This window comes from Melopsittacus undulatus, chromosome 3, assembly GCF_012275295.1.
Source record: "Melopsittacus undulatus isolate bMelUnd1 chromosome 3, bMelUnd1.mat.Z, whole genome shotgun sequence".
Lineage (NCBI taxonomy): Eukaryota > Metazoa > Chordata > Aves > Psittaciformes > Psittaculidae > Melopsittacus > Melopsittacus undulatus.
The window spans coordinates 79088322-79101617 of NC_047529.1; the positions used below are offsets into that span (position 1 = coordinate 79088322).

At 36.6% G+C, this 13296-nt stretch overlaps 1 protein-coding gene across 1 annotated transcript in view; it reads right to left on the minus strand.

Moving 5' to 3' along the window:
- Positions 1–13296, minus strand: part of ESR1 (estrogen receptor 1) — a 162205-nt gene that overhangs the window by 78940 nt on the left and 69969 nt on the right. Inside the window, exon 3 of the mRNA XM_005150080.4 lies at positions 5984–6174. Within this exon, the coding sequence (XP_005150137.2) occupies positions 5984–6174 (191 nt within the window). The remainder of the gene's footprint in view (positions 1–5983; positions 6175–13296) is intronic.

A 13296-nucleotide genomic window follows, 5' to 3' on the forward strand; every position in this document is an offset into this window, starting at 1 on the left:
ATTAAAACTGGAATAATCAGATGCACAAAGCAATATGGGAAAGAAGTGGTTTCTTCTCTAGAAAAGTGTACTTATGTTTACTTACATCATGCGCTGATTATGAGTGAACAGTGTCATGGTTTTGTAAATAAGGCAAACACTACAGCATAATAGATGCAGGCAACTACCACTGACTGGGCTTGTATGGTAATACTATTGCTCTGTTCAGTACTCATAAAGCAGCATGTAGAAGTAAATCAAGATAAAAACAAAACAAAACCAAAACCAGGACAAAGTATAAAACCTCCAAAGTACAGCAACTAGAAGATTAGAACTCTAGAATACAAAATTTATGGGGAAAAATTGAATAAAACATGTTTCTTCAGATTAGGTAAGCCAGAATAATTTATTTTTTAAAGTATGATATCAATCTTCCATGCTTTAAAGGCTGTTGCAGACAGAAAGAGAACAATTTGATTTCTGTGTCATGATAGACAGGAAAATAAGTGATGAGCTTAACCCACAGGAAAGAAGATTCAGATTTCATAGTAGCCTTCAAGGATAAGGAAAAGAAAACATTGGATCAGGCTACTGGGTTTTAAGATGTAGTTCAATAAACATAAGTAAGGAATAGGCAACAGTTAATCCTATCACAGGACAGAAAGATGGACTATGGCTGAAGGCCCACTGCAGCCCTAAGTTTGCTTAACCTGAATTTGCTTAGACCGCCTTCCAATAACACACAAGTTTCTGAAACAAGATCACCATCAATTAGAGTACTGACATTAAAAATACGCATTAGGGGGCAAAGATCAGGGCATGTGTTTAACTCAAGGAACTCTAGAGAAAAACTACTAAACCACAAAAATAACCCAAAAGAAGTTTCAGAAGAACCTGTCTGAACACAGGCTGTTAGAGCAGCCCAATTGTGGCTAAACCCTGGTGGACTTTTGACACAGATTTTCTAGCCTTTGAACTTCCTACAGTCACCTAACCTTTTGAACTGGAATCGTGTGTTTTCCACCCTGAGACCAGATACTGGTCTGCACCACCATGTTTATTGGCTGTGATGTCCTCTGTTAGTCTCACTTGAGTTCATGATTTGTAGTTTTGATCTTTCTGCTGACAACTCATAGAATCAGTGTACAAGCAGTCTTATTAGGGAGTTTCTGTCTTCTTGGCTGCCCGATCTGTGCAATATTTGCAGCTGTTATCAAAGAGATTACAAAAATACCATGAAAGCAGAAAATAGGAATGGAAAGTTAAAGGGAAGATCTCAGAAACCTCCTAAATTGACCATATGGAATTGCTGCACTGCAGCATTACCTAAACACCCAATTATTAGGCATTAAAGTCTCTCTAAATCAGATTAAAATACATATATATATTACCACTACTGCTAGCATCAAAGTTTGAACTACATACTTTTGACAAAGTACGGCTCTATCACTGTGAAGTTAAAACAATTAATAACACTCAAAGTCTCTTGCCAAAACTCTCCAACTTGATGATCAGACAAAGGCATAGCTGTTAAATAAAGTCCGTGTTCAAGCTACAAAACTAAAATAATTCCCTGCTTCAGGAATTCCTGCACTTTGGAGACTGCTATATCTCTGTGATCAGCACATTAATGGCAGGCCTCTGGAATCCTTCAGCATGCCTATTCATCCATTCTCATATGCCAATCTGTTCTTTTTGGACTGGTACTTCCTCGATCATGCAGTAATTCTTAACTGAATGTTTGTGAAATATACCAGATATTTGCTGAGCATACAGCTGTAAGAAAAGGCAGAGAAGGTACACCTGAAAAAGATCAGAAGGGGATATGAAGGAGGCAGGGAAGTAGAACTAGGGATCTGTAAAATACTTCAGCAATTCTGAGATCAAGATACCCCAGTGTAAAGCATTACTACTCATTTGTTCTGAATCCCTTGTGATCCCACTGGGGGTTCTTAGCTCCACATATGCAGGCATTTGTTGGATGCTTGTCAGAGATGGTATGAGTAATTCCCGCCTATCCTGTACCCTTTGGTGCCTATCCAAGAAACAAGAGAATTGGAAGGAGGGAGGAAGAATGTGTGAGTCACAAGGGGATTTTTAATTTGTAAATGGCATTTTTAAGGCTGGTATTGAAACACTTCATCCAACCCTTACATCCAAATTTTTAAGAGGCTATTAAGGGTGTGTGGGGGATCAGAAAATGTGCAAAAATAAAGGATTCAGAAGACAGAAAGATATACAGCAGGAGGTGATACAAACATTTTAGTTCACTTACAGTACCAAGGTGATGTTATTGTAACAACTTAACTTAAAGAACTTCCCACAAGAGCACTACGTGCTAAGACTAGTTTGTTAGAACTATGTAAAAGCCAAAGTAATTCAAGATATAAATGTAATTTTTTAGCAGATGCAACAACAAATCATTAGAATAAGCAACCACTGTAAGAAAGCTTTTGAGCCCACAGATAAAGGCAGAACATCCTCTAAAACATTTACCTCCAAGAAGCTAGTGGGCTTTGTACACGGTTAACATACAAAGCTTATATTGAAAGAAGACCAGCCTTGATGACATAATGGACCTATTTGGTCTTAAAATCCATAAATACTTTAGTTGAGAACTACAATGTGCTGTAGTTGTGACTGCTTGTTATGCTTCTAGATTCAAATCAGTTGGCCAAATACACTCCTGAAGGCTACATATGCTGCACAAAGAATAAAGCACCCTTCTATCACCAAGCAACACAGTGTTCTTGGTGTCATGATTTTTTTCTCCCATGAAACATTATACGCTAATATCAGTCTGCACAGAGTTTTCTCAAAACAAGGTCCCTAATCACTTTTGGGACATAAACTAACAAAATAGGCTGACACAGGCAGCTTCAGGAGGCAGTTGGGTTTTTCCGTCAACCATCTGTTGCTTAAACTAAATTGAGCAGTTACACATATTGAAAGACAGTTACTGATCCAGGTTGCCTTTTAAGCTTTAGCCATTTGACAGCAAAGAAAAACAACTCAGCATTTAAAATTCATAAAATATTTCCAAAACCATTCCAGGTCCCCTAGATGAAAATGAAGCTACTCATCTCCACATCAAGTAAGGGACTCCAATGTAGATGTGAGTTTTTCCAAAATTTAAATATATACTTATGCAAGTAAGCAGAGATACCTTCACTGACAATAACAGATACATAGGAAGGAAATGGATTACCCCCTACAGCTTGTTCATTGCTCATGACTGTACCCACTTTTCCCTGTGATTGTATTAAGGACCATATAGAATGTTTGACTACAGTCAATTAAGAGCATCAAACTTCATTACAGCAATCCTCCTATAAAATCTCTGATGAGAAGTATAACAATGACCAATCACCTAATACTATGTCTTGTAAAATATAGGACAGCAAAGCACAAAAGTTGGGTTATCTTGCATTCAAAGGAAGGCACATTATATAGAGGAACAAAAACCTTTGCTGAAAGCACTCTGTGTTGCTTTTGTTTATATAAGCAAGTCCTGTGCATCTCACTACAGTTTAATTATATGATTCATATGAAATTTTTTACTCTTTTTTAGGAATGCATATCATATATATAATGCAGATGTAATAATATTTAGTTCACATATTCTTCTACATATACTTTTACACATTAGTCATATTCATTCCTAGATATCTGATCACAGCTTATTTAAGATTTTTACTGTGTACAAGGCAAATGAGATGCTCTCTCATATATTTTCAATCTAAAAACACTGTCATTTTCATAAATTGGGCACATGTTCAACAAGAACATGTAACTGCTGAGGTAGAAACTGCTTCCAGATCCAGTGGGAAATTCAGAAACTCCCTTAACTCATCAAGACTGTATACCTATGACTTCAAAAGTTCTTTAGAGGACTTTTCATACCATCTGTGATCAAGTGACCACATTTCTCTCATAAATACTCACATTCTTGAATTACTTTCTTAATATTAGTGGATGTAATTTTTTATGATAGCTGTTAACCACAAAAGAGGTGGATCAACTGGGGAAAGCATAGAGGAGTTCAATAAACAAGATCAGAAGTCTGCAAAGAAGTGTATTTGTTTAGTCTAAAAAAGAGAAGACTGAGGAAAGATATGATAACAGCCTTCAACTATGGAAAAGGTTGTTGTAATAAGCCTTCTTCATGCCCACAAGGGACAGCACAAGAAACAATGTTCTTAAATTAGAGCAAACATTACTTAAAGATCAAGAAAGTCATTTTATGGGATACTGAAAATTCAAGATCTATATTTTTAAAGCTTACCTATTACAAAATTTTGTCAAACTTATGCTTATAGCAAGAATTAAATTTACTAATTAGCATGTACTGTACCACGAATAGATAACATTGTGAGGACCACAACATTTGTCCACATGAAGATTAAGGCAAAACCATCTAAGTGTTAGCAGCGAAGGTGTGGAATTCAATTAAAAGGTCAGATTAATTCCTTCTTTCATAATGGCCACAAGCTGAAGATCTGTGCTGTACAACTACTTGATAACTCTTAATTCTTCTTATGACTATTTCAATTTTCACTTTGTTGCTGACTTAGTTCAGTTCAAGTCAGGAACAGAATTTTAAAATTCTAAAAATAACTCTTATTTAGTCAGGGAAAGTTAAAATGAAAAATAATGAAAATCATTCCATAAGGGAGCTGTTCTACCCATCACATAAGTGTAAGTAAATCATTCTGATGTTAAGACAAAAGCATATCACACTTTCTTATTTCAGTGTTGCTTATTATTGACCTCTGGCTGCAACCACTCTCTGTTCTAAAATCATTTTAATGAGTTTGAAAAAGCAGAAATATAAGTAACTGTTAGATAATCACTGACATGAAAATAATTTCATTCATGTCTACACCACAGCCAATCTTTCACTTATTTTTTTTAAGGTGGGGAAAAGTCTGAGTTGAATGCTGGAAGTCTTATTTAATTCACTTCAGTTGTAGTCATGCAACAAAATAGGCAACAATCACACCTGCTAAGAGGTAAAAACTGTTCCTCACTATGTTCACTTCAAAAAAGAAAACAGGAATTTTTGTGCCCACATATCACCCAGAGATTTAAAAAAAAAAAAAACCTTATAGAAACTTAACAAAAGCATACCACTTTACCAGTTTTCTGTTTGGAAAGGAAGAAACCTGTTTTATTTTCTTCTACAAAAAAAAAAAACTTAGATACTGAACAATGCCCATATTTTCATCAGAATCCTGTTTACTTCTTACTCATTTTAGGAAGTGTTGAACAAAGCTAAAAAGTATTAATTCTACAGAGCCACAGGTATTTAAATCAAGAATTATCTCTGTCATGGTAATTAACACTGTTCCTGTTAGATGACCTTTACTCCACCTGACACCTTGCACAGTATACTTTTAGCCATAACAAGAGTGTGAACTAAACCACTCTGTGTATAGTTCAAAGCCCTGCTTTGCTGACAGATACAGATACTATTTCATCAAGGAAACATTCTTTTTCAATATTGGTTCTCAAAATACGTATCTTCAAGGAGTAGGGATTTAGATTGAAGCATCCTGCTAATGGAGAAATAAATTAAGATTTGTAAATCAATCAACATCAATCAATCTTCATCTGAGAGGCAATTCTCAAAAAAAAGAAACTGTTTTGGATTAGAAGTTAATCTCAGAACAGAGATAGACATAGGCTGAAAGAGTGGTCATCTTGGTCTAATACAGATTTTTAAATTAAATTTCTCATTGCCTCCATGGCCAGGCATACCTAAGCCAAGTAGAACAGAGAGAATCTTTTATTTCCCTCATGAATCTTGGACTAAGTAACAATGTATTAGATATGTGCTAGAAGCATTCACCTAATACAGAGCTAAAAATACATAGGAAAGCACAGCAACTGCTATTAAAACCCAGGAAATGTCATTGTCGGTGGCTCAGGCTGCAATCTCAGGTAGCTCCACATTATCCCCAAGAGTAAAGAGTAAAGGTGATTCAGTTGAACAGTTTATTACCTTGAATACTCCTTTTGAAAAAAGCTTTGCAGCCCTCACAAGACCAGACCCCATAATGGTAGCCTGAAGCATAGTCGTTGCAGACAGCACAGTACCGCGTCTCCTTGGTGGATTCCATGGACAGGCTCCCTTTCTCGTTGGTAGCGGGCACCCTCTCCCGCATGCTGTGGCGCCTGTTATCAGAGGTTGGCCTGTTAATAGCAAAAAAACCAAGCATAATTCTTTCAGTGAGCTTAAGTCTCATCCACTCCTGCAGACTGTAAGAAGAGCAGATCTAGTTTTGAAACATCAGGTGGACAAAAACCAATCTTTTATCACCCTCTGATCTGTTCCAGCTGAAAAGGTGTAGAACAAGTAAGGTACAGGGGAATTTCTCACAAATCAATCTCACGTTATTAGATTTTCTACTTTGAAAAATTCAAAATCTATTTGACAAATTATCAATTTTCTCCACATATTACAAAGAAAAAAAAAAGAAAAAAAAAAACAACATTTATTTGTGTACCTGCTTCTTTCCAAAGCATCTGGCATGACTGCAGTACCAGTAGGTAGTTTGAGAATCTGATGCAAAAATCACTTACTGTTGCACCCAAATTTCCAAGTCACTTAAATTATTAACCAGGCTATTTTCAAGTATTATTGCTTAATTAGAGATACAAACTTTCCTTATGTTTTCAAAGATAAAATACTGCATAAACCAGTCCCTATTCTCATGACAACATCACTTTAATTAAAATTAATAAGTGGTTTTAGCACAACAAGAAAAGCCAGAAGGTATTAAAAAATGTTCCTGAAGAATTTTTGTTCTAGTAATGTACATGTTATTAGACACACCAGAAATGCACATTATGAAGGTGTGCAATATGCTGCTGAAAACCAAATGCATCTATAGGCAAATGGCAATGAACTCACATCTGCTGAATCTGGTAAGAGGTTATTATGAGTAACTGCTCCAGGTATAGTAAACAATATTCAAAAAGATGAGAGGATGTGAAATTACCAAGGGAACCAGCAGCGAACTCTGGGATTGCTCCTGGAAGGCAAACAGCTCTTGCACAACATGTTTTCCAGTGAGAGTCCGCACTACAAATTGTCCAGGAGACAAATACAATTGGGTGTGACAGCAGCAGACAAGCTGATGCATGAAGAATCCTACTGTTTATAGTAATTCACTTGCTATGCATGTTTTAATTGCTGGTTAGTAAACAGGTGGCTCTTATCTCCTCAGAATCCTAACATTTTCTCAAACAAACATATCCTGGTTTTGAGCCCAGGGTACTAGGGGCTCTCTTTCAGATTTCTTCCTGCATACCTTGTTTTGCCTTATACCTTTCTTCAGCTCAGCAAAACTTCTTTTTTTTTGATGAACTGAAGCATCTGGCACCAACAGCACCTTCCTGCTTCAAACAAATACTCCCCAGCAGCTTTCTGATTATTCCACATACACTCACCTATCCTCTTTCATCTAGCCAAAGTACCCTGACATTTCCTGCTGCAGTCCATTTCAATGCTCAAAAGCTTTCTACCAGTGAAAGCCACCTGAACGCTCTCACATCCCCTAGAGACTTTTTATATATGATTCCTGTCCCCAGATGCAATATATTTCAATGAATATCAGTTACTAGAGAAACATGATGCTTTTGCTGTGTTAGACAGACTGCTCCTGAAACTGGTACTGACATCCTTCAGGAAAACTGCATTTTTTAAGCCCAAACTTCACCAGGCCTTATATACAGGTTGATTCTGAACAGTTATTTAAATATTTTTTGTTTTCCTGGGACTTGTGCAAGACACAAGAAACCACAAATGGTGAAGTGCTGACATGACTCAATTCTGGCTTTTTAGTGAGATGGGAAAACTGGAAAATGCCACATTTCTGACAATATGAGTTTAACAAACTAAATAGGGGGGAAAAATACTTGCATATTTTAGATGTTAAAAAATGAAAAGTTGAAACAATATCATTAATAAATCATTATGACCACAACACATACATTGCTCATGTAACTGCCTTTTCCAGCCCACCAAACCTAGGAAGGTTTTTTTATTCTTCTCCAGGTCCTGAATCTTCCTTTGAATTTGCTTTATTCCAGTGCCCCATTTAATTGACTACTTTTTTTTTTTGTACGGAGCATTGATCAAAGCTGTTGTTTCTTACCTTCTCCACGCCACTCTCCCCTGCCTGCAGCTAGATCACCTTATCCACCCTCTCAGAATAACTTTAAGTTAACCATGAACAAGGATGTTCAAAATATTTGAAGTAAAACAGCAAGCCAGTAACTGCCAATATAATTTTAACAGCAGTAGACTACTCTGTTAGGTGTACATGGTCACCTGATAAATATTTATAATTTTTTACTGTATTTTTCAAAACTGTTACACACGTACAATGTCATACAAGATAAGGTTCCCAAAATTTTCGTTATCAAAAAGAAGTACAAATAAATTACATTTTTAAAACTTCTAACTTTGAAGTTTTCTTTTTATAAAATAGTAGAAGGAAAAAAAAATTCAGGTACCAAAACAGTTACATATTTTTGAAGGTATGTAGTAGAATTCCAGCACCACACACGTATACAGTTCTCTGGGTAAATGTGTTTCTAGCTGGATATGAAAGAAAACACTTCAACTAACAGGCAAAGGCAAAAAAAGCAAAAGAGAGTAAAGAAATACCAAAAAGTTATCAGTCACCACTTAGCCTAAATAAATTAAATTTCATCTTTTCAGAATAGCTAGCTTCAGTCAGATCAAGATTAGGTTCACAAATACTTTACTATTAAAATTATATTTAAAAATAATAAAAAATGACTAAAAAGTAGACTGAAACAGAAAAAACACAAAGCAGTATTTTTTCTATCTAGAATAGATAAGAAATCTCATGAAAAATATACCCTCCGAAGAAAATAAGATACATAAACACTAAGAAGTAAGATGCAGTAAAGAGAGAGATGTTTGGCCACACTGCTTGCAGGGAGTCAGTTTCTGTCCATCCTCACTCACACAGTGAGGCCACTTTTCCAGAGGGCACCTTCAGGCAGGGGCAATTAGACAGTGTGCTCACTGTAAGCACATGCAGAATCCATGGTGCAAGGGATCACAGACAGGGAAGCAACTTCACTGCTCAAACGTCCCCATGGTGCCCATGCGTTTCATATTCAACTTAGATCTCTATTACACACAAACGTTGCATTAAAAGAGCACTATAAATCTTCTAACAGACCTTCACAAAGCAAAATGAATCTAAAGATAGCCTTGTTGGCTTCCCACCCCCATAATCAGTGTCACTTGAGCAAGGTTTTACAAACTGGCCTAGCAGAGTCACCGCATTCAGGCTTTTGTGAATCACAGGAGGATCACACCCCTAACACTATCCACCCCAGATACAACATCCTGCCATCCCTTTCCATTTATACAATGGAAATGAAATCTGGTAATAAATAAGCTGTGGTCCATATTAGAGTAGGTGAAGAGGAAATTTTCAGGAGAAAATAGTATCCCAATAACACAGAGCTTGCTAAACAATAAAACATCTCAAATTTCATCCAGAAATCAGCTGTTAATTAGTGCATATCACAGACCACTGATGCCATGTCCTAACAAAAAATAGAAGTCTGTTCTTCATCCAGTTTTCAGTTAGGCTTCAAGGGTTAGCCTTCTGGAGAACACAGTGCAACAGCCTAACCCAACTTTAATAACAACTTTGGCAAGATCATCATTCCCAAAATACAATAGCAGAACCTCTTCAACAATTTCCATTGTAATCTATGCAAACAATAACAATGACAAAAAAAAAGAGCAAAAGTTCTTGTCAACAATGTTTACCAAAGACAAACACAAATCAAAAAGAAAGAAAAGCCCAGACAAAACCCTCCTTCCAAGTCCCGCACCAAAACAGAACAGATTAGAAAGCAAAAAAAACCTCAGAATTTACTGCGCATTTCCAAATGTAATAACAGAGCAGGCATACAGTGAAAAGTATTTTAGAACCCACATAGTAGGACAAACTTGTCTTCCACACTCACTTTCTTATTTTTCCACCTATGCTGTGCTGAGTTTCTCTTCAATAAATGTGGTAGCAAACAAGATAACTCTGCTTTAAATATTCACTCATCACCTGCAGCTTTGAATCAGTCAAGAGATCATTAACCCCTTTTTGACTAAAATAAAAAGAATATCTACATAAGGGGATTATAGTTTTGTAATGTAATCTGCTTTTTACATCACAGTAATCTGAGTGGCAGGTGGGATGAATATAGGATAACCCACAATATGCAATCCACCCAGCAGTGAGGTAAGGCCCAATTTATTTGCAACCCCAAATTTTTATTGCAATCTATCTGAAATAAAGAGATTTCACAGGGATGAGGGTTTAGGGAAATGTTATTTAAGCAGTTAAAGGAGACACCTGGAAATATTCTAGTTTTCTGAATTTACTTTCATACAAGAAATCTTAATCTGCAGCTGCTAAATCTCTCTTACCAGAACGGATAGCAGTTCCCAATATAAATAGCCTCAAAATAAATGGCCATTTCAAAGGCAGGAATGTTTTTCCACAGATTTGATTTATTATAACACCATTCTACTATTCAATATGAAATTAATTAACCTGCTGCTAGAATGTGAATATCCATATGGGAAAAAATAGTTATGAAAGACTGTTTGAACAGAATTAAGTACTTGGAAATACTTAAGAGACATCTCAAGAAGTACTGCAATAAGAATGACTAAATATATAAATAAACAGAAAATTCTGAAGTACATTAAGCACCTCAAAACTAGTACTCTCAGAAAACAGGTCTAAAGAATCTGAAAAAAAAAGTTATACACCATCAGAATGAAAATGTTGGCTTTAAACAAATATTCAAAAAAGCTTAAGGTTGTAATTAAGCTAAATACAACTTGACAATGTAGAGAGAAACTTTTACAGAGAGTTGTATATCATATGGACAGAATCACAAGGTATCTTAAGATAGATGGTGCATTGGTAGGAGGACCTATGCTGAGCCAGCACTGGCACAAGATGGGCTACAGCAATGAAGGCAAGTTCCAGCAGTGAGGCCAGAAACTGGCATCAGTCCTTGGCTAATCCACTATCAGTGTGAAGGTCGGCTAGCGCTCAAACTGAGACCTGATAACAATTCCAAATCCATGTCTCTAAGCATGTTTCACTCATTGAGCTAAACTCTTCCTCCCCAAAACAGGATGGTTTCAACTATGCTGCCAAGGGAGAAGGACCCTTGCACAGGACCTGCCTGCTGGGAGAGGTTCAAGCAGCCAGGCCACACTGTGCCTGGGAACGCGAAGCTATACAGCAGTGAGAACCACTGTGCTGGTGTTTGCACCAATGTCCTGGCCTTGTTCAGGTAACCAATATACACACAGTATTTTCTTGCACCACAATCATCAGTTTATTTCCTCATTGTCATCAAGTTAATGTCCCTGACTGCAGCACCAAAAATTAGAGTAATAAGCATTTCCCGTAGACAATGGCATTGCCCATTCCAGCTTAGTGCCTACCTCAATAAGAGTGACATGTAAGTCATCGATAATTTAAGCATAAACATATCTGTGAGAGTTTGACACTCCTGAGTGAAAATAAGCTCTAGAATGAGAAGGAGCTGCCTGTAATTCAGATTTCCATATGGACTGCAGGACCAGACTATCCTCTTCCCTTTCCTGTAGCCTTGCACACCTGCCTGTGCTTTCACAAGTCTTTCCACTAGGGGATATACAGGGTAGAACCAGGAAGGCCACCACAGCAGAGCTGCATAGCAGCTGTGACAACAATGCAGGTGAAGACCTTAATGCTGGAGAAATGCTCCCCTGGTCACTTCATCTCATTCATTTCATGGATTTAGCTCATATCTTCTTCCTCAAGGTTAGTGCAGGGCCATCTTAGCAGGACTACCTGTGTAGAAAACCCTAAGCTAGTGTAGTGAATGGATGAGGTGAAGAAATAATTGGCATAAAGGAATAAGAAGAGTCGATATGAACAGAAGATACAAGTGAAAAAAATGGCAAGAAAACCACCTAAAAACAGGACAAGTCTAAGTTCAGGAAAAAAGATAAGTGATCAAAGAGACATTTAAGAAAAAATGAAAACATGAAAGTTGAATAATTAAATAATCTCAAAATATTAACAGTATTTCACAAGGTATCAGAAAATGTAGTTTATAGTCAGAAGACTGGAATGTTTTCTTTAGAACTAGAATAAAATACAATTTTATTTGGTAACTAAAGTTAAATAGCTTAGAAAAATGACTCAGTATTGGCCAAGAAATGGTAGTGCTCAGGACAGGCTCTGTCAATATAAAAACAAAAGCATATCTTCTTAAGGCATCAAACCTTCTTATTCAACATGAAATTAAACATTTCCTTTGGCATTAGTTTTATCAGCTTCCTTCAACCTTAACTCTGATTCATTTTAAAATGAGTGATTGAAATATTACATTTTGATATGCCAAAACAAAACGATGCCACATGTGAAGAAAAATCTCCCCTAAACCTATTTGCTGAAGACAGTGTAAATTCTCACATCCTTTCAGTCCTTTTCAGTTCTTCATTTCTAACAATTTTTTTTCTTCAGATCTGTCACTAATATTAAAGTCTGGAGAGGTGCATCTATTTACAGTCACTATGTGGTCTATAGCATCTCCAGCCACATTTTCTGGGGGTTCTATTGAAGGGAGAAGAAGGGACCCCAGGCTCCTCATTGACACAATACCTGAATTTGAGCATTTTCAATATATCCCTCTCCCATACTTCCACTCCTGGGATTGGTTTTCCATGGTTTCAAATGCGAGCTGATCATTTTGCTGCTGGTCCCCTTGACACCATAGAAGTTTATCCAGCTTTTGAAAATGCAGTTTTTCTTGGGGATGGCAAGGAGGTGGGGGTGGGTTTAAAAGAGGAAAGAGCTCAAACTATTTGTTGGTTCAAAAGGTCTGAAATTTAAATTCATACAAAAAAAATTTGAATAAATACTGAGAAATTGGTTCTGTTACATTCTATTTCTCTCTACTATTTCTCACAATCTAAACTACAACTCACAGTCATTTGCATTACCCTTAAGTCAAGAGTGGTGGTGTCGCTGTACATCAGAGGGCAGCCCAAAATTCAATCATTTCTGAAGTAATGGAAATTTCCTGTTTGGCTTTTTGGTTTTTTTTTTCCCCTTATATGCAAAAGGTTAATAATTTCTTTCTGTACATAAGGTGAACTCAGAAACACCCACACAGATGCTTTATATGAATACACATTAAAAAAAGATTAAGATTTCAAATATAGCACATGGCTGAACGGCACCTTGCAAA